Source organism: Anolis sagrei, chromosome 4 (genome assembly GCF_037176765.1).
Source record: "Anolis sagrei isolate rAnoSag1 chromosome 4, rAnoSag1.mat, whole genome shotgun sequence".
Classification (NCBI taxonomy): Eukaryota; Metazoa; Chordata; class Lepidosauria; order Squamata; family Dactyloidae; genus Anolis; species Anolis sagrei.
In genome coordinates this window covers 105,579,149-105,604,607 of record NC_090024.1, presented here as the reverse complement: position 1 = coordinate 105,604,607, position 25,459 = coordinate 105,579,149, and the positions used below count along the sequence as shown (strand labels likewise).

The 25,459-nt window shown below is 39.6% G+C and overlaps 1 protein-coding gene across 7 annotated transcripts in view; it reads left to right on the top strand.

The window, feature by feature from the left end:
• Positions 1-25,459, top strand: part of SLC12A7 (solute carrier family 12 member 7) — a 130,036-nt gene that overhangs the window by 2,784 nt on the left and 101,793 nt on the right. For 2 of the 7 annotated variants that reach the window (XM_060774627.2, XM_060774626.2), the window contains exon 1: positions 22,541-22,771. The exons of the other annotated variants lie outside the window; for them this stretch is intronic. In XM_060774627.2, the coding sequence (XP_060630610.2) occupies positions 22,732-22,771 (40 nt within the window). In that variant the 5' untranslated portion in view covers positions 22,541-22,731. Of the gene's footprint in view, positions 1-22,540; positions 22,772-25,459 lie in introns of those variants that run through there. 7 annotated transcript variants of the gene reach the window in all.

The following is a 25,459-nucleotide window of genomic DNA, read 5'->3' as shown; positions in this document are numbered from 1 at the left end:
AGTGTTGTCCGTAGACATCTCCATGGTCATGTGGCCGGCATGACTGCATGGAACGCCGTTAGGTACCTATTGATCTCACATTTGCATGTTTTCAAACTGCTAGATTGGCAGAAGCTGGGGCTGACAGAGGGAGCTCACGCCTCTCCAAGATTCGAACCTGCGACGTTTCAGTCAACAAGCTCAGCAGCTCAGCGCTTTAACCCACTGCACCACCAGGGGCCCCTTGGCAAATTTGGTATTTATATAAATAAAAATGATGCTTGTTTATGGGATTAACATAACTCAAAAACCACTAGACGAATTGACACCAAATTTGGACACAATACACCTATCAGGTCAACAAGTGTCCATCACTCATAAAAACACTAAAAAACACAGTGGAAGGGACTTTAAAAGCAAAAAAAAATTAAAAATTACATTATAATGCATACGCAAAACCACATATATATGCAAACACACACATATACACATATACACAAATATACACACACACAAAAACACATATACACAGACTGGGCCACAGCAATGCGTGGCAGGGGATGGCTAGTTCTATTATAAAAGAATATAGTGTGGATGATGCTATGGAGCATTCTTGGAACTGTTATCATTTGTTTTTAGCTTTGGTTGTATGTTACGATGTATATTTTAAGATGACGTGAGCTGCCTTGAGTCCACCTGGAGCAGTGGTTCCCAACCTTTTTTTTTTTGACCAGGGACCATTTTGACCAAAGACCACTCCCCAGCATTAATACCAAAAGTGTTAAGAATCAGTTTTTGTTCAACTTTAGATTCAGTTTGGGGTGCTGATTCAGAAAATAGCATTGGATGGAGCACATCCGCTCTAGTTTCTGATACAGAACATATGCCATGGTCGGTGACAGGGAAGGAGTGGCAGGCGGCACAAAAGGAGCAGAAATAAAATAAAATCAAATAAATAAATACAGAGGAAGGAGGCTCGCAGACCAGATTTTCATCCTCGCAGCCCACTGGTAGTCTGCGACCCACAGGTTAAGAAACAGTGACCTGGAGAAATCCAGTTTAAAGCAAAAAACCTGTTAATTTTTTTTTCATGTCAGGAGCGACTTGAGAAACTGCAAGTTGCTTCTGGTGTGAAAGAATTGGCTGTCTGTAAGTATGTTGCCTGGAACACCAAGTGGCGCAGTGGGTTAAACCACTAAGCTGCTGAACTTGCTAACCAAAAGGTCGCAGGTTTGAATCCGGGGAATGGTGTGAGCTCCCTCTGTTAGCCCCAGATTCTGCCAACCTAGCAGTTCGAAAACATCCAGATGTAAGTAGATCAATAGGTATCGCTCCAGCGGGAAGGTAACTACGCTCTATGCAGTCATGCCGGTCACATGACCTTGGAGGTGTTTATGGACAATGCTGGCTCTTTGACTTAGAAATGGAAATCAGCACCAACCCCCAGAGTTGGACATGACTGGACTTAATGTCAGGGGAAAACCTTTACCTTACTAAGAATGTTGCCTGGATGTTTGATGTTTTACCATCTTGTGGGAGGCTTCTCTCATGTCTCCACATGGGGAGCTAGATTTGAGACGAGAGCTCACCCCGCTCTCCAGTTTCGAATTGCTGACCTATTGGTCAGCAATCCTGCCGGCACACGAATTTAACCTATTCCGCCACCTAGGATCAGATCCTGGGATATAGGGTCTGTCTAGAAGGGCTCTCAGAGCTTTGTTCAGAGGTCTGTGGGAGTGAGGCAAGTGGGGTGCATATATATCTGCAGAATGTTCAAAGTGGGAGAAAGAAGTCTTGTCTGTTTGAACCAAATGTGAGTGTTGCAATTAACCAGTTTGATTAGCATTAAGTAACCTTGCAACTCCTGGCTGTTGTTGCCTGGGGGCATCCTTTGTTTGGAAGATGTTAACTGACCCTTAATTGATTGTTGCTGGAGTTCTCCTGTTTCTGAGTAGAGTTCTTTATTTACTGTCTTGCTTCTGGTGTTTTTAAATACTAGTAATCAGATTGTTCATTTTCATGGGTCCTCCTTTCTGTTGGTATTGTCCACACACTTGTGGATTTCAGTGGCTTCTCTGTGAAATAATAATAACCATTGGAGTGTCTTTGATATATAGTTGGCTCTTCATACCCATGGATCCTGTAACCACAGATTCAACCATCAACTTCTAGAACAGTGGTTTTCAACCTGTGGTTCCCCAGGTATTTTGGCCTACAACTCCTAGAAATCCCAGCCAATTTACCAACTGTTAGGATTTCTGAGAGTTGAAGGCTAAATCATCGGGGGGACTCGCAGATTGAGAGCCACTGTGCTAGAAGGTATTTTTAAAACCTCAAAGAACCAAACCTTGATTTTGCCATTTTATATAAGGGACTTTTTAGATATGCATCATTTTGTGACTCAGTAATTCAGTCTTACTAGCAAACCGGGGGTTAAACCAAGATACAAACACATACATAAATTGCAATAATAAAATGTATGGGGACACAGCATATTTTATGAAAAAAACCTTACATTTATATTTTGAAGGATATATGACATTTTATGTAGACTCGGAGGGTTCTTGTTATGTTTGTGTGACACACCTACTCACTGCAGTTGACACACTACCATGTTGAGGCACACAGTTTGGAAAGCTCTGCCTTATACCTTCTTCTACATTAATAGTAATAATTGTATGAGGATGCAACCTTTCATTTATATTTTTTAAAGTATGGTTTGTCCGATAATAACATACATTTCAAATTTTTTGTTGCATTTGTGCAACATACCTACACATTGCAGCCAACACACTGATGTATCACAATACACAGTTTGAAAACTTTTGCATGGCCTGTAAGGTTAAAGTGGTATAATCTAGAGCAGTGGTTCTCAATCTGTGGGTTCCTAGAACCATTTATCTAGAACAGTGGTGTTCTCAACCATTTATCTAGAACAGTGGTGTTCTCTCCAGGTGTTTTTGGCTTACAACTCCCAGAAATCCCAGCCAGTTTACCAGTTGTTAGGATTTCTGGGAGTTGAAGGCCAAAACATCCGGGCACCCACAGGTTGAGAACCACTGATCTAGAATGTGCACCAGCATAGTCATTATGTATAAAGTATGCCCTTAACTGCTTCAGAAGTAACTGTAGGATATGCCTTTTCAAACTGCGGGTGGAAAAATTCCTTTTTTAAAAGCTTTAACTTGTTTAGAAACAAAACCATGCATTGGAGAGGTGGAGTCCTATTTCAGACCTTTCTACTGTATTAAATGTTTTTATTTTTATTTCCAAATATTTTTTCATTAATTAAGGTAGAAGAATATATTTTAAAATGCATTTTTCCACTCTACTACCAAGTGGCTCCGGCATTTCTACCATATCATTCCCATAATTTTTTGCCAGATGTGATAGAAGAGAAGCAGGTATCCCATTGAAGCATCTGGATGCAGAAATGCATAAAAATATGAGAGCGAGAAGAAAATAGTAAGAAAAAAATGAAAGTTAGAAATAAATACGTATGTGAGTAACATAAGAAATCATTTACTTGACTTTCCCCAAAACTCAAACACCAACAAATGTATGACAACAGCGTAATTTGCTGTAAATGTAATAATAATAATAATAATAATAATAAATATTTAATTAAGTCATTTGATTTGAATTAAATGATGGAAATTCAGTATCAAAAATCCAAAAAAATAGGCTGATGCTCAGCATAGTGTTTTCTGGAAACAAGAAGTGTAACACAAGACATGCCATCTTCTATCAGTTTGCAAAAATACTTTGCTAGAACATTCACTAATGCACATGCTAATAATGAAGCCATCCTTGCCAGCAAGCTCACTGTTCCTGTGTTAGGTTGAGATTTATTTCCTGTGAGTAGAAGCTAATATCAATCAACGTATAATATTTTTTTAAAGAAATGAACATTGGAAGTGGGAGAAAATACCTTTCCTGAGCACATGGGAGTGTGTGAGAAAGAGGGGAAAGAGCGAGAATCATTTGAGATGTGAACTAGCTAAAGGCATCTTGATAACATCGGAGCCTTCTGAAGTTTCAGCTGTAAAGAATGTATTTGAGAGTAGATGTATGGGAGTACAATGTAAGCATAGAAATGTATTTCATATACATTGGGCTAGTTGAGATGACCCAATAAACTAGGTATTCATAGGATGTATGTAGCACTGACAGCTAAAAAATTGCAAATAATCTCTCTCTGTGACTTCCTTATTGTGTTGTCCAAAGCTTGGTACAACTTAATAAGCAAGCTTCTCTGGTTTATTTATTCTCTGATGTACATTCCACTAACAAACCAGGAGGGAGAGTGTATGCACACACAGAGAGAGGTTCTCATTTATGATTTATTAGAAAAGAGTCAAATTGTAGAAAAAAGAAAACAACAGGCTCATTTGAATGGAACACTAAGCATGCCATAGAGCAAATCTTTGTGATGTGTTTAACTATGTATGCCTCATGGTAAGTCAGAGTGATTAGGCAGACTGCTTGTGTCTGAGAAGCTAATGAAAGAAGAGCCTAAAATGTGATCTAATAATGGGAAGAGATGTAATTTAGCCAAATAAGCAGCCAATTCTCAGATTTGATAAGCATGCCCTCGATTCAATTTTCCAAATCATCTATAAAAACGTTGAATATTACTAGGTCTAGGACAGAATCCTGTTGTACTCTTCTAGTTGTCTCTCTGCAAGATGAAGAGGAACAATAGATGAAAATACCCTTTTGTTTCAGTCAGGGCCCTTTTACACTGCAATATAATTCAGAATGTCAAGTCAGACAATCCACATTATCTGCTTTGAACTTAATTATCTGAACCCCTTCCACACAGCTGTATAAAATCCACACTGAACTGGATTATATGGCAGTGTGGACTCAAGACCCTTCCAGACAGGATCTGATCCCAGATTTTCTGTTTATCCCAGATTATCTGGCAGTTCGGACTCATTTAATCCAGTTTAAAGCAGAAAACCTGAGATTGGATCCTGGGATATAGGGTCTGCCTGGAAGGGCTGCAGATAACGCAGTTCAGAGTAGATATTGTGGATTATCTTCCTTAATATACTGGGTTGTATGGCAGTGTGGAAGGGCCCTCAGTCTACATTGCCATGTAATCCAGTTCAAAGCAGATAATCTGGATTTTATATAGCTGTGTAGAAGGCGTTGTAGTCAACCAATTATAAATCAGCCTAACAAGAGTATTGTCTAACTCATAATTTACTAGCTTGTTTGCTGGGATATCCTAGGGAACTTTTTCAAAAGCCTTACTGAAATCAAGATATACTACATTCATAGCATTCCCTTCATCTATCAAGCTTGTAACTATTTAGAAAAAGATAGGATTAGTCTGACATGAGTTTTCTTTTGAGAACCTCTTGCCGATTTTTTTGTGATCCCAGCCTTTCTTTCTTAATGCTTATAGATTGTATTTCAGAGGAGACTGACAAAATGGTTACAGTGAAGAAAATGAGTATTGTATACCCTGCTGCTTTTGGATTCTAGCACTGCAATAACTTACAGTGTTGCTAAGTTTTGTGCTGCAGCACTTAACATTAGAGGGATGATGATTGACCCCGCTAGGCAACACCCTGTTGGGAATGTAGTTAGAGCAGGCATCCTCAAGCTGCAGCCCTCCAGCTGTTTTGGCCTTCAATTCCCAGAATTCCTGACAATTGAACCAGCTTGTTAGGGCTTCTAGGAGCTGGAGGCCCAAACAGCTGGAGGGCCACAGTTTGAGGATGCCTGAATTAGAGCAACATGTTACAGCTGAAATGCTACTAGACTTGTAATGTATCCCTCCCATCCCCTTTAATGTCCCCCCCCCAGTGCTTTGACTCCTCCTGTCAGTCTTCCCCCCTCGGTTCCATACTTGTTATATTAACCAGTATTTTAAAACTGTGATTTTAAACTGTTTTCTAATCTTTTTAATAACTGCTTCACTGAGGAGCTATGTTTCCTTTCCCAGGGTTCTTGTGCCCTGCTTTGTGCTGGTCAGTGACTGTAATAAAGTTTTGTATTGTATAGAAGGATTGAAGTGTTAAGTTTGGCAAGACTTGTAAGAATTAGGTATCTAATAACACTGTTTAAAAACTCTCATCTGGCTGAGAGAAAATGTTTGATTTCTAGCTGCTGATGGCAAAATTAAACGTGATTATCGGGAAATAGATTTTAATTGAATTTAGGACAACTCTGTCAGTAGTAGACATAGTTAAACAATGGAGTCAATTACATAGAGAAGAGGTGGATCTCCATTCTAGCAGCTATTTCAGGTGACATTGCCAGCTGGCTTTTAAGGGTCCCTTGCTTTTTCATGTACTGTATGGAGTTGAGTCATTTGACTAGATGGCTGACAGGACACTGTCCAACTATTATTTTTCTGACCATATCTCTCTTGGTGACAGAGAGATCAGTGCATGTTTAAGGAGGATTTTGTGGACCTGATGTGCATTATCTTGAAGCCCCTTTTACACTGCCATATAAAATCCAGATTATCTGGATTAGATTATATGGCAGCGTAGACTCATATAATCAAGTTCAAAGCAGATAATGTGGATTATCTTCTTTGATAATCTGGATTATATGGCGGTGTAGAAGGGGCCTGAGTGACCTTATCAAGCTCAGGTAAAAATGCTTTTGATAAATAAGTAAACTAAATGGAATTAGACCAATTCCTTACTTTTATAAGGCAGGCAAGTTTTTGAAGATTCAATAAATGATAGTATTCATAGTTAATTTTATTGTTATTGACAATATGTTTCTGGATTTGAAATCTTTTATAAGATATGTCAGCAGCTAGCCTATATGAATTAACCATATGTAATTCAATCTAAACGTTTGACAATCATTTGAAGAAAGGAAAGTGAAAAAGGACAGACAGGAAAAAGCACTCAATACATGTATGGATTTTGTTTTGGGCAGTATTGTGCAATCTTTATCTTCCTCTCACAGGAGCACTGTGTTGCTTTTGCTCTCTTTTTTCTGGCAGGAAACTATGCTAAAGAAGAGTCAGAGAAACAATTTGCTTAGAAATGGTTCATACAGATGAGACTAATCTACAGAATATTTTCCTGTGTAAATTCCAAAATTAACTTCCAAGTAGAAGTATAGTATAGCTGTCTTCTCAGTGTGCTTATTTTCTGTATATACTCGTGACTCTCAGTGGTTATTATTTTAAATATTTTTAACATCAATTGTGGTACATGCTCTGGGCTCCTGGGAGTTAATGTCCAAAAAAACTTGGAGGAATTTGAGAATCACTGATACACAGGGCGTGTTTTTTAATTTGAGGAAACACAGAATTATGTGGTTCCTCTTCCTCAGCTGAAGCACTAGAGATCCATACAGTGATTTATTTGTTTTCATTGGATTTCAGCCAAACACTATCCCAGTCCAAACTTCCTGAGCAATTATCTTTTGTGCTGATGTTGCTTGTTATAAGTGTATGTGCATGCTTTATTAGTAGTGGTTGTTGTTGTTGTTACTATTGTATTATTATTATTATTATTATTATTATTTATTTATTTATTTATTTATTTATTAATGCACTTGTATACCGCTAATATCTCAGCCTAAATCGGCGACTCATTGCGGTTTACAACATTTAAAAAACAATATTCAGTTAAAAGCATAAAACACATATACAGTACAAATTATTGGGCCACCAATAACAATCCTATGCATCTCATAACTGGAATCGTAATCCAAAATTCATCGTCCGTGTATAACCAATCCTTAGTCATCACAATTCGTTACAACGGATTAACCGAATGCTTGTTTAAACATCCATGTCTTCAATCTTTTCCGAAACACCATCAGCGAAGGGGCTGATCGTACCTCTATGGGGAGGGTGTTCCAAAGCCGGGGGGCCACCACAGAAAAGGCCCTATCTCTCGTCCCGCCAGCCGAGCTTGAGAAGCAGGCGGGATCGAGAGCAGGGTCTCCCCGGAAGATCTCAAACTCCTGGTGGGTTCATAGGCAGAGATGCAGTCAGATAGGTAGCTTGGGCCGGAACCGTTTAGGGCTTTAAAGGCCAACGCCAGCACTTTGAATTCAGCCCGGTAGCAGATCGGTAGCCAGTGGAGTTGGCGCAACAGGGGGGTTGTATGCTCCCTGCGCTCCGCTCCTGTTAAAATCATGGCTGCCGAGCGTTGGACTAGTTGGAGCTTCCGAGTTGTCTTCAAAGGCAACCCCACGTAGAGAGCATTGCAGTAGTCTAAACGGGATGTAACCAGAGCGTGGACTACCGTGGCCAAGTCAGACTTCCCAAGGTATGGGCGCAGCTGGCGCACAAGCTTTAGCTGTGCAAATGCTCCCCTGGTCACCGCCGAAACCTGGGGTTCCAGGCTCAGCGATGAGTCCAGGATCACACCCAAGCTGCGAACCTGCATCTTCAGGGGGAGTGTGGCCCCATCCAACACAGGCTGTAACCCTATGCCCTGTTCGGCCTTGCGACTGACCAGGAGTACCTCTGTCTTGTCTGGATTCAATTTCAATTTGTTCGCCCTCATCCAGACCGTCACAGCGGCCAGGCACCGGTTCAGGACCTGGACAGCCTCCTTAGTAGCAGGTGGCCCCATCCCGCAGTCAACAAATTTTGAATGTGTCCACTTGAGGTTGGGTGACCGGGACAGAATAGGGATTCTGTTAGTGTACCGCCCACCTCGCTGCACTACAGTCTCCTTACCTGAGCTAGCGGGGGTGGTCTCAGGCCTGGCATTGGAATCCCAGCGGCTCCTTGTGCTGGGGGACTTCAATGTCCATGCCGAGGCGGCCCTTTCAGGAGCGGCTCAGGACTTCATGTCTGCCATGGCAACCATGGGGCTGTCCCAGCAAGTATCTGGCCCCACTCATAGTGCAGGACATACATTGGACTTGGTTTTCTGCCAGGGATGGGAGGAAGGTGGTGGGGTCGAGGAGCTGACCATCTCTCCGTTGCCATGGACCGACCACTTCCTGGTCAGATTTAGGCTCACTGCGCCCCCTAACCTCTGCAGAGGTGGAGGACCCATTAAGTTGGTCCGCCCCAGGAGGCTTATGGATCCGGATGGATTCCTGATGGCTCTTGGGAAGTTTATTATTAAAAACCGCAACAGTATTGTTTTGGCATTGTGATGGCCTCAGATTCCAATCTGGAATGAGATTTCCATACTTTAGCAATTCTCTTTTCTAGCTGCGAATTCACCTGAGCATGGTTGTAAATACACAGAAAGGGGGAGGAGAGCCAGAGGCTTACATGGAGAGGGAAGCAAAAGTAAGGTTGTTTCTTTCTAGTTCTTTGTGCTGAACTTCCAAATAAATAGTTGGAAGAGTATCAAAAAAGACTATAATGACATAACAACAACAACTTTAACAATATAACAATAAAGCTTATATGTTACATTCCTTGCGTAGCTCATCCAAAAGCAAAACAAACGAGATAACTAAACAAAAAAGAGAAACTAAAATGTTTCCAGATTTTGTTTATAGGTGCTATTGGATATATAAGCAGTATGCTGCTAATTCTGAAGGTTGTGGGTAAACTTTTTGGTTGTTGGTAAACCAAATACAGTAGAGTTTCGCTTATCCAACCTTTGGTCGTCCAACATGCTGTATTATCCAACACTGTCTGTCTCCCGCCCAGATCCACAGCTGTTTCAATACATTGCGATGTTTTGGTGCTAAAGTTGTAAATACAGTAATTACTACATAACGTTACTGTGTACTGAACTGCTTTTTCTGTCTATTTGTTGTAAAACATGATATTTTGGTGCTTAATTTGTAAAATCATAATGTAATTTGACATTTAATAGGATTTTCCTTAGTCCCTCCTTATTATCCAACATTTTTGCTTATCCATTGTTCTGCTGCCCTGTTTATGTTGGATAAGCGAGACTGTTATTTTTTTTATCAAAGTCTACTTCATTTTTGTTTTATGGGACAGTATGTATTTTTGGGCACTAAAAATACTGCTAAATCTCTGCTGTTTTATGCACTTGCAAATCTCTGTTTTTCTATCAGACCACAGATAACAGGTTATTGAGTCTTAACAACTGAAACCATTACCTAACATAATTATGTCTGGTTGTATACCACAAGAGAAGATTCTAGTCTAATTGAGGTTTTGGCTCTTCTCTGAAAGATCATGCTTTTCTAAATGGTTATGATCTCCAAATGGTGTTTTCCAAAAGGTTATAAATGCCATTTTCCAAAAGGAAATACTTTGGGTTGGGGCAATAAATTGGCAGTTCCTAAAAACAAATGAAAATGAAACACTAAAGAAAGACAAGTGATGTGATATTGGGAAGGTGATGAGTCCACTTCCAGAAACTTGTCACAATGGATTTGGACCTCAGCAGCATGTCTTCAGCTTAAAGAAATAGCTTTGTATATCCTTGCCAGAAACAGAAATGAAGCATTTCCATAGTGTAATTTTGGAAATCATTTTAAAAAGCATCACATGTTAATAAAAGTTTCCAAAGCTTGACAAAGGTATTTGCATGCACACTATACAGTAGACTTCTGTGATTACACATTACATCTATAATGGATCCTTTGACTTCTGTAGAATGAAAAAATAGATTCTTTTTCCACTATTTTGGTAAGGAGGGGCATTCATTCCCTTTTCCTAAACATTATAATTAGATCCTATGCTGTAACACTAATATATTGTAAAAGAAAACATACTGTGTCTATAAACAGTGTGAAAACACAGTGGGAAGACTTTTCAGGAAGCAGTAATATGCACAGGGTTGTTGTGAGTTTTCCAGGCTGTATGACCATATTCCAGAAGCATTTCGCCCACATCTGTGGCAGGCATCCTCAGGAGAGAGTGCTTCTGGAACATGGCCATACAGCCCAGAGAACTCACAGAAACTCAGTGATTCCAGCCATGAAAGCCTTTGACAACACAATAATATGCACGTCTAGCTTGTCATCTTTTGTCTGTGTACATTGCACACCTGCACATGGAAGCTCTAAGCAAGAAGGGAAGGTACCATCACCAGGGGCTTTGAGGGACGGGGCAGCGTTTGTTTCTCCTGTTGCCTCTGGCTCAGCTCCTGTGGACTCACTCCTGGCAGAACAGAGGCTCTGACTCTGCAGCTCAAGGCCAGCTACAACACCTGCTTGCCCCAGAGGCTGGGGCATAAAAAGAACCATGCCTGCAGGGCCTCAGGCCTAAGCAAGAAGTGAAGGTACCATCACCGGGGCTTTGAGGAAAGGGGCAGCGTTTATTTCCCTTGCTGCCTCTGGCTCAGCTTCTAGGGACTCACTCATCTTCTGGGGACCGCTTGGCGCTGCTGGACTCTATCTTGATTGGCCTCCATTTCAGCATTCTTGGGTCAGCACAGAGATTTATTTGTCGTGTCAGGGCAACCAGTCAATTGCATTACATTTCTAACAGAACAAAACAAGCAAACAGACAAAATACAAAATTTGCGAGTTTGGTAGTTGATTTAATGTCCTTTGACCAGTATCTGGCCACTTGGAGTGCTTCTGGTGTTGCTGCAAGAAGGTCCTCCATTGTGCATGTGGCAGGGCTCAGGGTGCATTGCAGCAGGTGGTCAGTAGTTTACTCTTCTCCACACTCGCATGTCGTGGATTCCACTTTGTGGCCCCATTTCTTGAGGTTGGCTCTGCATCTCATGGTGCCACAGCGCAGTCTGCTCAGTGCCTTCCAAGTCGCTCAGTCTTCTGTGTGCCCAGATGGGGAGTCTCTCATTTGGTATCAGCCATTGGTTGAGGTTCTGGGTTTGAGCCTGCCACTTTTGGACCCTCGCTTGCTGAGGTGTTCCAGCGAGTGTCTGTAGATCTTAGAAAACTATTTCTAGATTTAAGTCATTGACGTGCTGGCTGATACCCAAACAGGGGATGAGCTGGAGATGTCTCTGCCTTGGCTGCTACTTCCTGGCGGATGTCAGGTGGTGCAATACCGGCTAAGCAGTGTAATTTCTCCATTGGTGTAGGGCGCAGACACCCCGTGATAATGCGGCATGTCTCATTAAGAGCCACATCTACTGTTTTAGTGTGGTGAGATGTGTTCCACACTGGGCATGCGTACTCAGCAGCAGAGTAGCATAGCGCAAGGGCAGATGTCTTCACTGTGTCTGGCCTGGATGATCTACGGATGGAACAAATCAAGAACTTTGGCTCAAAAGCAAGGTGCTGGCTGCTGGAGCTGATGAACAACTGCACTGCATCCCCAAAATCTGGAGGAAAGCAAGAGTCATCGCCATCTTGAAGCCAGGCAAAGACTGTAATGACCCAAAAAGCTACAGACCAATCTCCCTGTTGTGCCACCCCTACAAAGTTCTGGAGATACTTATTCTGCATAGAATTACAGAAAAAATAGACCCATGTCTGATTCCACAGCAAGCTGGCTTCAGGAAAAGCACAGAGATACCAACATTTCTTTCTTCCAGCCATGGCCCTTGATTCACCTGAGCCCTCTCTTGAGTGAACACTGCTACCCCGGCGTGGCATCTCATTCTTCCTCTGATGGAACATCCACTTTGTTAAAACTATTTTTAATATGTTTTATTGCATTTATATGTTTTAAATATTTTATAATTTGATATGTTATATTATTTGTTGTTGCACTTACTGCATTTATATGTTTTAATTGTTTTATAAATTGATGTGTTATATTTATTATTTGTTGTATGATGCGGCATTGAATGTTGCCATAATCTGTAAACCGCTCTGAGTCCCCTTCGGGGTTGGGAAGAGTGGGGTATAAATACAGTAAATAAATAAATACTGAAAGAGCAATTCAAACAGGTGGTTATATCCTCGTGCCAACAATTGAGGCAGAAGACTCTAAAATTTCAATTCGGTTATAAGCCGTTTAGTCTATACTCTCTTTTAGTTTAATTTTTTCTTACTTTATCAGCTGGTTGACTCTTTTCTCCTTCTCCCATTCTGCTTTCTAATATAAATATTGATGTTATAATCTCTTAAAAGAGGTAGTAAAAATGGTTGCTAAATTATCAAAACAGAAGAGAAAACTACAGGATGTTGAGGGCAACTGGAGGACACCCTATCAGAAAAAAATAACAGAAGAAGACAATTTAAACGTTTCATGTCATAAACATAAGTACACTGGTCAAAGAGGGTAAGAGGTCTATTACTGATTCAGAGCAGGCTAAGCTATCCATAGGAAAGTGAACTGCTGAGCTGAAGGCAGAAATGGTGCTTTAAAAGTTTGTCTAAACATGCAAAAACAGTGAAGCAAGTCCTATTGAATTCCTGGCAATTAATCACCTTCAACGTCCATAGGAGACCGGGTGTAAATAACGGTAGCAATCCTGGAAACCAGCAGGACATTAACAGTGAGAAATGTGTGTGTCTGCATTTGGGCAACAGAGGAAATTACTTTTGGAGAGCTTATGACCTTTATTTTTACTAAAGCAACTAGAAATAACCTGTTTGCAACAAAGATAATTGGATAATGACTTCATGTACAAAGGATACAGCATTACCAGCTGAGTCATATTACCTGGCAAGGCTGCTTTTGGATGCAGTAGTAATTGACAATCAGATGTTCTGTTAAACATGATTTCCTTTATCTTTTTCAGTAAGAAAAATGATTTGTATACCGTTTATTAATAACTCAATAGTGAAGGAGGAATTTGTGTCAAGTGTAGTTCCGAAGATCTGATGGAAGCGCAAGCTAGTGAAGTTCTTTTAGTGAAGTTCTTCCTGACAGGAGTGACACTGTCAAGTAAAAATGGGATGAGGGGAGTATTGGAAAGAGTACATAAAACCTAATGGCCCCGGATGTGTTTTTCATTGTCTGGGTGAATGTTCAGAAGAGAACACTCTGGCAGAATAGCAAGAATGAAATGATGGCCTCACAATCTCTGAGGATGTCTGCCATAGATGCAGATGAAACGTCAGGAGAGAATGCTTCTGGAACATGGCTATACAGCCCGGAAAATTCACAACACTCCAGTGATTCTGGCCATAAAAGCCTTCTACAACACAATGATGGCCTTTGTTTGAATGAAACAATTGATGTCTCCTTTATCGGTGAATTGAAATCTACAAAAACTTTGCAAAAATGTTCTGCTTATTCTTCTCCATCCCATTATTTATTTAGTTCAAAACCTCTTTATGCCTTTTCAAAGTAACCTGGATATACTAAAATCCATAATTTGGTCCCAAAAGTTGTCCTTGACTTATAAATGAGGTTGAGTTATACATGCATATATATGACATTAAAGGCCCTTCCACTGAGCTTCATAGTAGCACAAGGATTTAGGTATTGGTTTTCTATTGTCTTTATCACTTATCACAGGCTTCCACAGCGTGAGGCTGAATGCAGCTCACCAACTAGTGCTAGATAAAAGACTTGTTTTTGGTTATGTTTTGTTTTTGATTGGCCTTTTGGTTGTTGTTCCAACTTGGCTAGATGTCAAAAACTTTGCAGGTCTGTTCCAGCCATTAAAGTAACATAACTTCAGAACTAAGAATATTTAGATGTATAGTGCACGATTTGGAAGTTCATAATATCCTCAAGATATTTTCTTTTCCCTGGATTGATAAACCTTCTGCAGTGAATTGTATGCTATAGGATTCTGTGTTTTATATAACTGTTTTGTGGCTGGCAATAGATGTGACACGTGCGGATTAGGTTTCAGAACATGATGCTATTTCCAGAGAGCATATCTAATATTGTAATCTCAGTGATCACAGGGTAGTATTTCTACTTTGTTGGTATTGCTCGCATATATACAAACAATATGCTGTTTAGACAGCAGATGGAAAAATCAAATCCCAGCTTACATAGTAGTTCTGCCATCTGTAGTGTCAACTTTGTTTCCCCTACTCTTTTGGTTGTTGTATTATTCCTTAATTTGATCTACATATAGGTACAGCCGATTTTGAACTATTTTAAGCAATTTTTCTTTAGAATTGTTTAGTGGCATTACTTAGATGTGTATATCAGGAATAGGTTTTGTGCACAAGACCAGATAAACAGTTCCAGAATTTCCAGGTAAGAAAATTGCAGGTAGCAGATCCAGTATAGTCTAGAGGGATCCACTATATTTTATGTGCAAGTGAATTTAACAATGTTGTGACTTCTGTCTTTTTAAATGAAAAAAATATGTTCAGAAATTTGTAATTTTCAATGTAGAGAAAGTGAGCAGGCAGGGATTAGTTTTTAAATCTACAGATTTTCCAGCTGCTTTTTGTCCTATTGAAGTCCAGATGTCTATTTACTGGGCTAAATATACATCTGGAATCTTGCAGGAAAAAAAGTGATTGTGGTTATATTTGAGTGAGCAGTTGGCAAAAGGAAAGGACAAATATTCCATCTCTGTGGTTCTTCCACTCAGAATAGTAACTTTGCAAGGCTGCTTTTTGTGGTTTGTTTTAAAGGGTTGGGGCCATGCTAAGCTCATCTATGCATAGTGTGTACTTGGCCCCTCAAACTTTGGAGAACTAAAAACAGAATAAACATTACTGGGCTAGAAAGATAAGTGGCATGGCGTACATATAAGAAAGATTCATAAGTTCACTTAAAGGGAGGTGGTTCTGTTTCTTTTAACTTCCACAAAGCCCAGGAGGTTACAAACAGAAATCATAATAGCTTCAGGGAAAGTTTGAAGCTTGCCCAATTTGTTTTATTTGTTTTACTTAACAGCAGTGCGAGGACAATTAGGACAATGGAATCTGTTAAATAAAAGTTATTAAAATAATTCATTAAATTCAACAGTGACACATAGTTAGCAGTCAGAAAAATAACATGACAGACAGGTCACTCTTCAGCTGATGTTGGAAACACCTAACACCAGGGGCCTGTCCAAGCTCAGCAGGAAGATAATTCAGTGTGATATGGCACCAGCATAGAAAATGCCTGAATCCTCATGGCAAAGAGTAAAAAATAACACTGGACAGAGGCCATTTTCTATACATACCTAAACATTCACTTACAGTTGGTCTGCTCTAGCCTTTTCCAGCACATGGGTGATCATTTACCTACTTCATCACACCATAATGTCTTTGGTCTCAAGCAGTAGGCTTTTCCTGCTCAAGTTATTGGTGTTTTGTGTGCCTTCAAGTGATTTCTCACCTTAGGCAATCCTGCCACAGGGTTTTCAGAAAAGGTTTGCCATTGCCTTCCTCTGAGGCTGAGAGAGAGGGACTTGCCAAAGGTCACCCAGAAAATTTCTCTGGAATCATAACCACGCTGGCTCCTCCCTGTGTGAGTTCCTATAATCCTGCTTGAACTACTACTTATGCCTGATTCTGACACAAATCTGCAGGCTTTTCCCATGACGGTGTGGTAATAGATGTTTGGCTTTTCCCACTGTGGGATTTAAATCAACAACTTCATGGATATCAGCCTATTGAGTATTATGCCTTGAGAGCCACTTGTGTGGCAAGACATGCATTATTATTATTGTTATTACTACTACTACTACTTTGTTTATGTATATCTCTTTTTTTTCTCTCCATACGGAGACTCAAAGTGGCTCACAACTAAAAGCATTGCAATACAACTTCAAATATACAATGTACAAGTATTAAAACACTGCATATCTGATTTAAATAAATTACTTCATAATTTATTTAAATGTTGTCTCAGGTACGAATGCACATCTTTTATCTGTTGATTATTTCCTTGCTAAAGAATTATAAACTGAAACTGCCTTCTTGTGTCAGCCTTACTTCCAAAACTGTTACCACTCCTTGGCTCTGGTTTTACACAAACAGTGCATTATGTAAACCTGTTGGTTAACTTATAAGTATTCTGCAAGTTCATGGAGAGGCTGCCACTCTGTAACACTATAAAACAAAATTTGGAAAAAAATTATGCTCCTGGTTTGAAAGTGTTATTTCCTGTTTAAATGTGTGGTATTTACTTTGAAAGTAGTTGTCATACTCCAGAAACGTTGTTTCTGTGGCTGCCACAAACTATTTTGAATTGGTTGAGGCTCTATGGGCCTTATCATACTCATGAGCCACTCCCCACCCCTTCTGTCCCATTTCTCTGGTAAACACCAGTGAAACAGAAGATGTGCGTAGCAAGCCGCACACCTTCCCTCGCATGGGGGAAGAGAGGCAGAATCAGGGTAAATCGCATTGGCACCCTGTCACTTCCCCCAATTCTGCCAGGGGAATGTCTGGCAGAATTGGGATAAGGCATGTTGGCGTGCTTACCCCATTAGACAAGGGAAAGCGAAAATAATGTATATAGCTCCATCGGAATTAGCCAAAAGACAGGAGACTCGCCATGATGGCGAGGAAGTTTCTTATGTTTTCTTGCATTTTTTCCTTGTAATGGGGTGGGACCACAGCCTGCATCATCTGATGGGATACGTTTGGATCTGTGGCCAAAGAGGAGCCCTAGCATAGTAAGGGGAAAAATAACTCTGTGTGATGAGGTGGTATTCAATAAGATACTCATTGAAAAACATAGCAAAACGTGCTGCAGGATGCCCTGCAAAAAAAGAAGTTTTTTTTGCAGTTTAATAAACTTTTTCCAAGTTTTTATGATAGAACAAATTAAGAAATAACATTTATAGTCTAGAAACAAAAATTGTGTTACATAGTATAAGAAAGGAAACCACAGAAGAGAAGAAATGGTTGGATCCATTGGCAGAGGAGACAATATAATGGAAGAAGATGATGAAAAAAGGGGAAAATAAGTTGTCAGGGAAAAAGCTGTAATTGAGGAGAAAATGTGCTTGTCCACTGAATGCTAGAAGAACTTCCCTGAATTCCCACCTACCTCAAAGTGGGGCATAAGAATAAGATTTCTCTTATACCTGAAGTTATTTTGAAAGCAGAACAAGAACGGGGTTATAGTGAGGTTTTTACTTGACTTGAATGCCACTAAGCCAGATTAATTAACTAACCCAACACTGATGTAGAGGACTTTGCAGTCAAAAGATTTATCTTTTATCAAATAGTACATCTAGAGCCTGGGCAATCTTGAAAGAGATATGGACTCCAAGATTATTTTTTTTCACGTTCTGCTATCAAGCCAGGCATCCCACATTCTTTATCTTTGCAATTCATTTTTTTCTGCCTAAGTGAAGTAACTTGCATTTGTCCCTGTTGAACTTCATTTTGTTAATTTTGGCCCATCTCTCTAATCTGTTAAGATAATTTTAAATTCTGCTCCTGTCTTCTAGAGTATTGGCTATCCCTTCCAATTTGGTGTTGTCTGCAAACTTAGTGATCATGCCTTCTATCCATTCATCTAAGTCATTTATAAAGATGTTGAACAGGATCGGGCTCAGGACGGAATCCTGAGGCACTCCACTCATCACTTCTTTCCAGGATGAAGAGGAAGCATTGATGAACACCTTCTGGGTTCATTTACTTAACCAATTACAGATCTCCCTAACTGTAGTTCTGCCTAGCCCACATTTGACTAGTTTGTTTGCTGGAAAGTCATGATGGACCTTTTTGAAGGTCGTACTGAATTCTAGATATGCTACATCCATGGCATTCCCTGCATCTACCCAGCTTGTAACTCTATCGAAAAAAGAAATCAGGTTAGTCTGGCATGACTTATTTTTGATAAATCCATGTTGACTATTAGCGATGACCATATTGGTTTCTAAGTGTTTGCAGACTACTTCTTTAATGATATTTTCCAGAATCTTGCCTGGTATCGACGTGAGGCTGACAGGACAGTTATTATTTGGGTCATCCTTTTTCCCTTCTTGAAGTCTGCTGGAACTTGTTCCATTCTCCAAGAACTCTTGAAAATAATTGCCAGTGGTTATGAAATAACTTTTGCTAGTACCTTCAATACTCTTGGATGTAGTTGATCTGGCCCTGGGGACTTGAATTTGTTTTGAGCGGCCAGGTATTCCTGGATGACTTGTTTCCCTATTCAGGGTTGGATTTCCCCTAATTCTTTGTCCATTCTATGTGCTGAGGTTGATGACAACTTTCTTTTTGTGAAAAAAACTGAGGCAAAGAAGGCATTAAGTAGTTCTGCCTTTTCCCTATCCCGTCAGAATTTCCCCATCCTCTCCTCACAAAGGCCCTATTGCCTCCTTGTTCTTCCTTTTTATTGTTTTATTGTTTTTCCCTAGCAAGCCCGAGTTCATTTTGCGCTTTAGCCTTGCAAACCTTTTCCGTACAAGAGTTGTTTGTTTGTTTGAATTCTTCTTTGGCGATTTCTCCCCTTTTCCACTTCTTGTGCATGTCTCCTTTGAATTTTAGCCCAGATTTAAGTTTTCTGGCTTCTTTGCACTTGTCTTATTTTTTTGTCTTCGTTGGCACTGTTTTTAATTGCACCTATTCATTTCATTGCAGCTTATGCTCAAATAGAATGCCTTAGGAGAATTTTCATGCACTTTAAATGTATTTAGAGGCATCTATTTACTATAGAATGCAGGAATTTTAAGTTGAGATGTATTTGTGTGTGTGAGAGGTGTGTGTGTGTGTGTGTATACACACACACAATGTTATTTAATATTTCAATTGTTTTTTTTGAAAGAAAATTGGGTTGGATATTTATGAGTCATTCTATGAATAGAAATGCTTCTCTTGTTCATAGAAGGTACTGGGATCCATTGGAGACTCTCTCCGGAAAAAAGACAGTCTCTCTTCACCTAGGCACAACCTGCAGCTTTTCAGAAGGTACGATAGAAGAGGAAATCTTGTAGACTCCCTCCAGGCCACATTCTTCCAGCAGGATATGTTACTCTGGATACAACCTAGAATGGAAAAAAAAACCCAAGACCAAATAATTAGTACTGATATAATTTTTTTTGTGTGCCTTCAAGTCGCTTTCAACTTATGCCGATCCCAAGGCAACACTATTATAGGGTTTTTGTGGCAAAATTTGTTCACATAGAATTACTTTGGCTTCCTCATATGGCTTGTGCAAGATTGCCCAGTGGGTTTCCATGGCTAATCAGGGCTGTGAACCCTGGTATCCTGAGTCATAGCCCAATGCTTCAACCACTATAGCAGACTTTTGTGCCAGTATAAAATAAGAGTCACTGATACTTTGTATGGGTCACTAATATTAATATTTATAGAATTTGGGGACGTGGCCAAAATTTAAAATAGATATTGGGGGCATGTAACCCTCTATACAGCGTATTTCAGCTTCTACCATTTACCACGATAGGTTGTGGTAGGTAGAGATAAGAGGAGTAGCATTCTAGTAACGTGTGTTTGTGTGTGTGGGGGGGGGGGGTGAGTTCCTTATCCTAGTTTGTGATTGCTGCATGAACGTTGTCTACATAGCCTGGTCTATATCAAGACTGAACTTATAGAAATACCACATTTCTTCACATAATAGTCTCCATCACATAATAGTTACACCCCTCTTTTTTGGGGTCCCAGTTTTTGTATTTTGCATAATTGTCACAACCCCCCCCCCCCCATGCCCCTCTCTTTTCAGAGCTCCAGAGGACTGCCTCTAGAGCTTGAAGGGGAGAGGTGTATGGGCAGGTGAGCATTCACCCACTTGTGTGTGTCTGCCAACGAGAGCTGCCAGGGCTCCCTCAGCTGATGGCAGCTAAAGGATCTTTGTAGCTCTTGGCCTCATATCTCCCACCTTCTGGGGTTATGTGATCTGTGAGATCAAAGCTAAAACACCTGAAATGAGAGAGAGAGAAACCCCAGCTGAGCTGATAGGCTTGGAAAATGCCTTCTATCATCTCCAGTTGAGCCTTTTGTAACTTGATAACTATGATTGGGGCCCCAATTTTGAGCAAGGGGATCACACAACAGGAAGGGAAAGTTAGCCTCTTTGTACTTCTCCACAGTAATTACGTTTTAAAAAGCTTTCAGTTGACTGTGTCAGACTCAAGGCCCACGGTTCAAATGTGACTTGTCGTGTTGTTTTATGTACACTCCTGATTCTGGACTCCCCAATTGCTGTGTTCCTCATCATTAGACATCATTACTAGCACTGATGGCAGGTGTAATACAGTAACATCTGGAAGGATATAGTTTGTTCTGTTTAGTCAGGAAATTGAATTTAAATCCAAGGCTTGTAGAGAGGATGCCTGACTTTAAAATGTTCTTTAACTTTTTGCTTGTGGCTTGAACCTTTGTCTGAGTGGGTTTTATTTTGCATAACCTAAATTCTGAATCTTTGGTAATCTTGCAGGGAGGATGCTTCTGAGCCATGAACTTGTTTGCCTTTCAATAAGTACAGGAATATATGAAGATGTAATAATGATGACGAGATGGTTTCTCCTGATACTGGTTCAAAAAGCACTTTTATGTCTATATGGACGCTGACAGTAATAACATGAAATAATGGTTCACTTCCAACTACAATAGTGGACCTTCCCAGATTGGAAAAATATTTTTGGCTTCAAAAAAATGATATTTACCACAATTTAAAGATGATAAAGTGCTCTTTGTGTGTGGATTTTACAATAAAGAATAAAGGCCCATTTCATATGGATAGCCACCACCCATGTGAGTGACTACGTGTTGTTGTGGACGAAAAGATTAGCACATCACAAAAAAAATTAGGAAGCTTTCACAGTAACCTTTTGTCACAAATTATTTCCAGGATTCCACCACCTCAGGAGAAACTGCAAAACACAGGCAACTTTTTCATTTCCCTCTTCAATCAGATACAGTGGGGTTGCTATATCTGTATGAGTTCGGTTCTGAGATCTGCTATGTATATGGAAAAAATGCAGATGGTCACACTCCATATAAAGTGGTGGTAATATGAACGTACACCCTTCATCATGCTGGTATTCACGTCACTAGAACTTACTAATATGGAGTGTGACAATCTCAGATCTAGATCCTGTGAATCCGAAGGGTTCTCTGTAATTTGAAAAAGGATTTTGCATAGTTTGAAAACCTTTTTGGCTCATCTTCTGAATGAGGGACATCAACCTATGAATATCTTCTCTGAAGCAAACTTTGATGAATTTAATGGGACTTACTCCCAGGTAAGTATGTTCCAGATTGCAGACTTGTTCTGTTGCTTAGTCTTTTAGTAGCCACAATTTTGCTAATCCTTATACTGTTGGGTGTGGAAGGATCCGTGGACTAGGGTTCTTCCTGCATGCTAGAATGAGCAGTAGATTGTATTCAGGTGTTTCCAACCCTTTTCAAAACCCAGCTAGTCAGAGGTAAGTGATGGCAGAGGGAAGAGGAATTATTAATATAGCTAGTTGTGGTTGTTGCCATGCCATACAACTACTGGCGAGAGGAGGAAAGTACACCCTGGCTTCTTCCCCTCCAAACCTGAAGAAATACTGTATCACTCCTTCCACTTTCAATCCTTGGGAAGCACTGAGCTAATGTAAACAAAAAACCATTGACTTGCTTTTTAATACCTGTGGATTTAGCATAAAATATTTTAGCTGCGTCAACTATTGGCTGATGAACAGAGTGCTGTACATATAATCCTGATGTTCACTGGCTTTATATACACAAGGTTGGCTCATCGGCTGGGAATAGTTTCTTAAATGAGGCATTGGCTGATGTAAACATCAGGTCGATTCTAGGTGTAATTTAAGGCTTTCTACCTGGCGACACTTGATGACAGAGGTCGGCCCTGCCCTTATTGTTGTGTGGAGGGGGTTTATCACTGATAAACATCCCTCTCGGTTTAATCTCTCGGAGAGTGCTGCTGCTACTGCACTGCAGCTTGGCTTTGTGTCACATGCATACTTTAAACTGCATGAAGCTTTGATGACTTGCTTCAGGATTAATCCACTACTATCGAGAGACAGGATTTGAGGTCTTGTACAAAGCGAGAGGGCAACTGTCAGCTTTCTGCTGTTTCATCTTTCAACATTTGGAGAGTTAAGACTTCTGACTATGAGCGAACAGGATTATGAGGAAAGTGGTCCAAGTTCAGGTGAGTCTAGTTTTTATTAAGAGAGAGAGCGAGAGCAAGAGAGAGAGAAGTATGTCTTTTACAAACTGCTTTTTGTTTTTGCTTTGGGGAAAAGCTAACATTTTGGCTTCTTCAGAAGATTCAGAGATTGTTTTCAGCAGTTTTATCCATACTACATGATTTTGTACAGTTCAGGCCATTATGTAGTCTTCGAACTTAGTAGGAATGTATTTATAAGTCAGTGCATTTAATTTCAGTGATGCAGTATCAGAATCCTCTGTTATATAACACAGATTAAGTACTTTTCATTCAGCTCTTTAGTATAAATTTGGGATCTCAATTTTCGGAGCACAAAGCTGGAGATATATTGTAAATATTTAAAAATTGAAGATAGATTTCAATGTTAAAGGAAATTAAATCTACATACACACATATGAGATTACTTTTTTAAATAATAAGCCTAAAGTGACCTGTAGTACACTTCAGAAGTATTCTGGAACCTGTTGTAACCCTAAATAAATACTTTAAAATATATTTTTCTTGCTCCTGTTTTACACAGTAAAACTGAAATCCCACTGAAATAGTTATTGATCAGTGGTAATGGGATAAATATTAAGCAACATCTCTAAAACGTGTCCTGTGCTCCACATGCTCAAGGAATATGGGGGTATCTTTAAAGTTAGGGAAAATAAAAAAGTTCATGTTAGGACAGTTGAGGAACTTTTGTTTCAATCTTTAATTCTTTTTTGTTCCTTTTGGTACACACTGTAAATTTTGGTCATTTAATATGAGATGAAATTGGCATAGCATAGCACAGCTAAATGTTATGTGAAAAATCACAGGAACAATCCAGTGCGCTGGCACATAACTTCCTTCCTGAGTACGCAAGTCCTTGTCTCACCGTAACCCTCCCACACTTAGATAGAAATGTTTACAAGAGCTTTGTGTGTGCCTAACTACATGTGAGGAAAAACAGGACCATGCCCCATACTTTTTAGATTCCAAAAAAGTATGAAAGAATGAATCAGGACTAAGATTACCTATGTATGTCACCTATTATCTCAGCTACAATTTGGCACTGCTTTTGAAATTATCCGTGTTATATTCCCTACTTCATATATTTTCTTGGAAATAAATTAGTAGGTGGATTTTTTTTAGATAGTATAGTGTTTTCTGACTTGCATTAGAAGTTCCAAAATAGTCTTGCAAGTCTTCAGAACGTATAACCCATAATTTTTTCCGCTGGTCTGTTTGTCTCCATTAGCTGATTCTTTGTATATGTTAGCTGGCTCTGGCAACCCGATAGACAAAAAGAAAAGAACCCACATTTCTTTCATTTTACAAAATCTCCTTGCCTACGTGCTTTACCATAGGCAGCTAGAAGAGTGGCTGTTTACAAGAAGGGGCTGTTAATGGAACTGTACTTTTTATCTTCTCTATTATGTTTTAAACTGTTTTAACTTTGGGTTATTCAGAGTGGTTTATTTTTTTTAATTTGTAGTTTTTAATCTGTGCTTTATATAAATTGCCGTATTTCCTTGGAAGCATTTGGAATAAATAAAGAGATGTATTAAATAATGCTGTTTCATTCATCTAGTTTTTGAGTCATGAGACTCTTAAGGGTTGGCAGTAGGAATCAGAGGCAGATTTGCTTTATGTGACTGTATTCTGTGAGTGTATGACATATAAAAAGTTCAAGATCAGGTGCAGCAAATGCTCTTTCAGCGCAGTATCAACATTTGTCACAAGCTGACCATAGAACTCATATGGTGGGAGGGAGCAGTACTGAATGTTCAACCTTACAGAGAGTTTGTAAGTGCATGATATTCTAACTGCCTGACATCATTGTCTAGTGGTTTTCCATAACCCAATATTAAATATTCCCTGCAAGGGAATATAATATATTCTGTTCTATTTTCAGTCAGATTTTTAGTTGAGAGCCATATTTAGGTGGTTTTCATAATTATTTTAGCATGCTGCTCCTTAGTTTTAACATATGTTCTTTAATACTGCTGTTTTATTTTGTGGAAAGGCTGTTAAGGGGCCTCTGAATGCTAAAAAAATGATATTAATACTCCTTCCCCTGCATTGTTTCATATATTTCTGTAGGTTGCGATACTAGTAGTGTAATTTGTTCTCTGAGGTGCATTAGTCATCTTTGCTAATCATCTTCATGAGACTTCTTTATACAAATCTCACTGTTTACAAATACATGTGCCTGTGTTGTCTCTAGGACTAGCATATACCCCATAGGGAGAAAATTGACATATTGGCCAGAATGTTTTTAATATGACAAGTTTTCAGCTACAGTCTCTCTCTCTTTGTGTCTCTGTCTCTGTCTGTCTGTCTCTCTATCATATTAAATATATATATCAGCTTTATTTTTTTTAAATAATGGTATTGAGGTCAGGACCAGTGTGGTTTAGTGATCTGAGTGTTGAACTGTGACTGGAGACCTGGATTTCAATCCCTTCTCAGCCATAGAAATCCACTGGGTGACTTTGGCAAGCCTTACTCTCTCAGCCTCATAGGAAAGCAAAAGCAAACCCCTTCTAAGCAAATCTTGCCTAGAAAACCCCACAATAGAGATTTGCCTTGGGATTGCCAAAAGTTAGAAATGTCTTAAAGGCACACAACAACAATAAGAAGTGTGATTTAAATGGACTGCTTTAAAGTACTCCTATTCTGTTTTTGCTTTTCTTGTTGAGC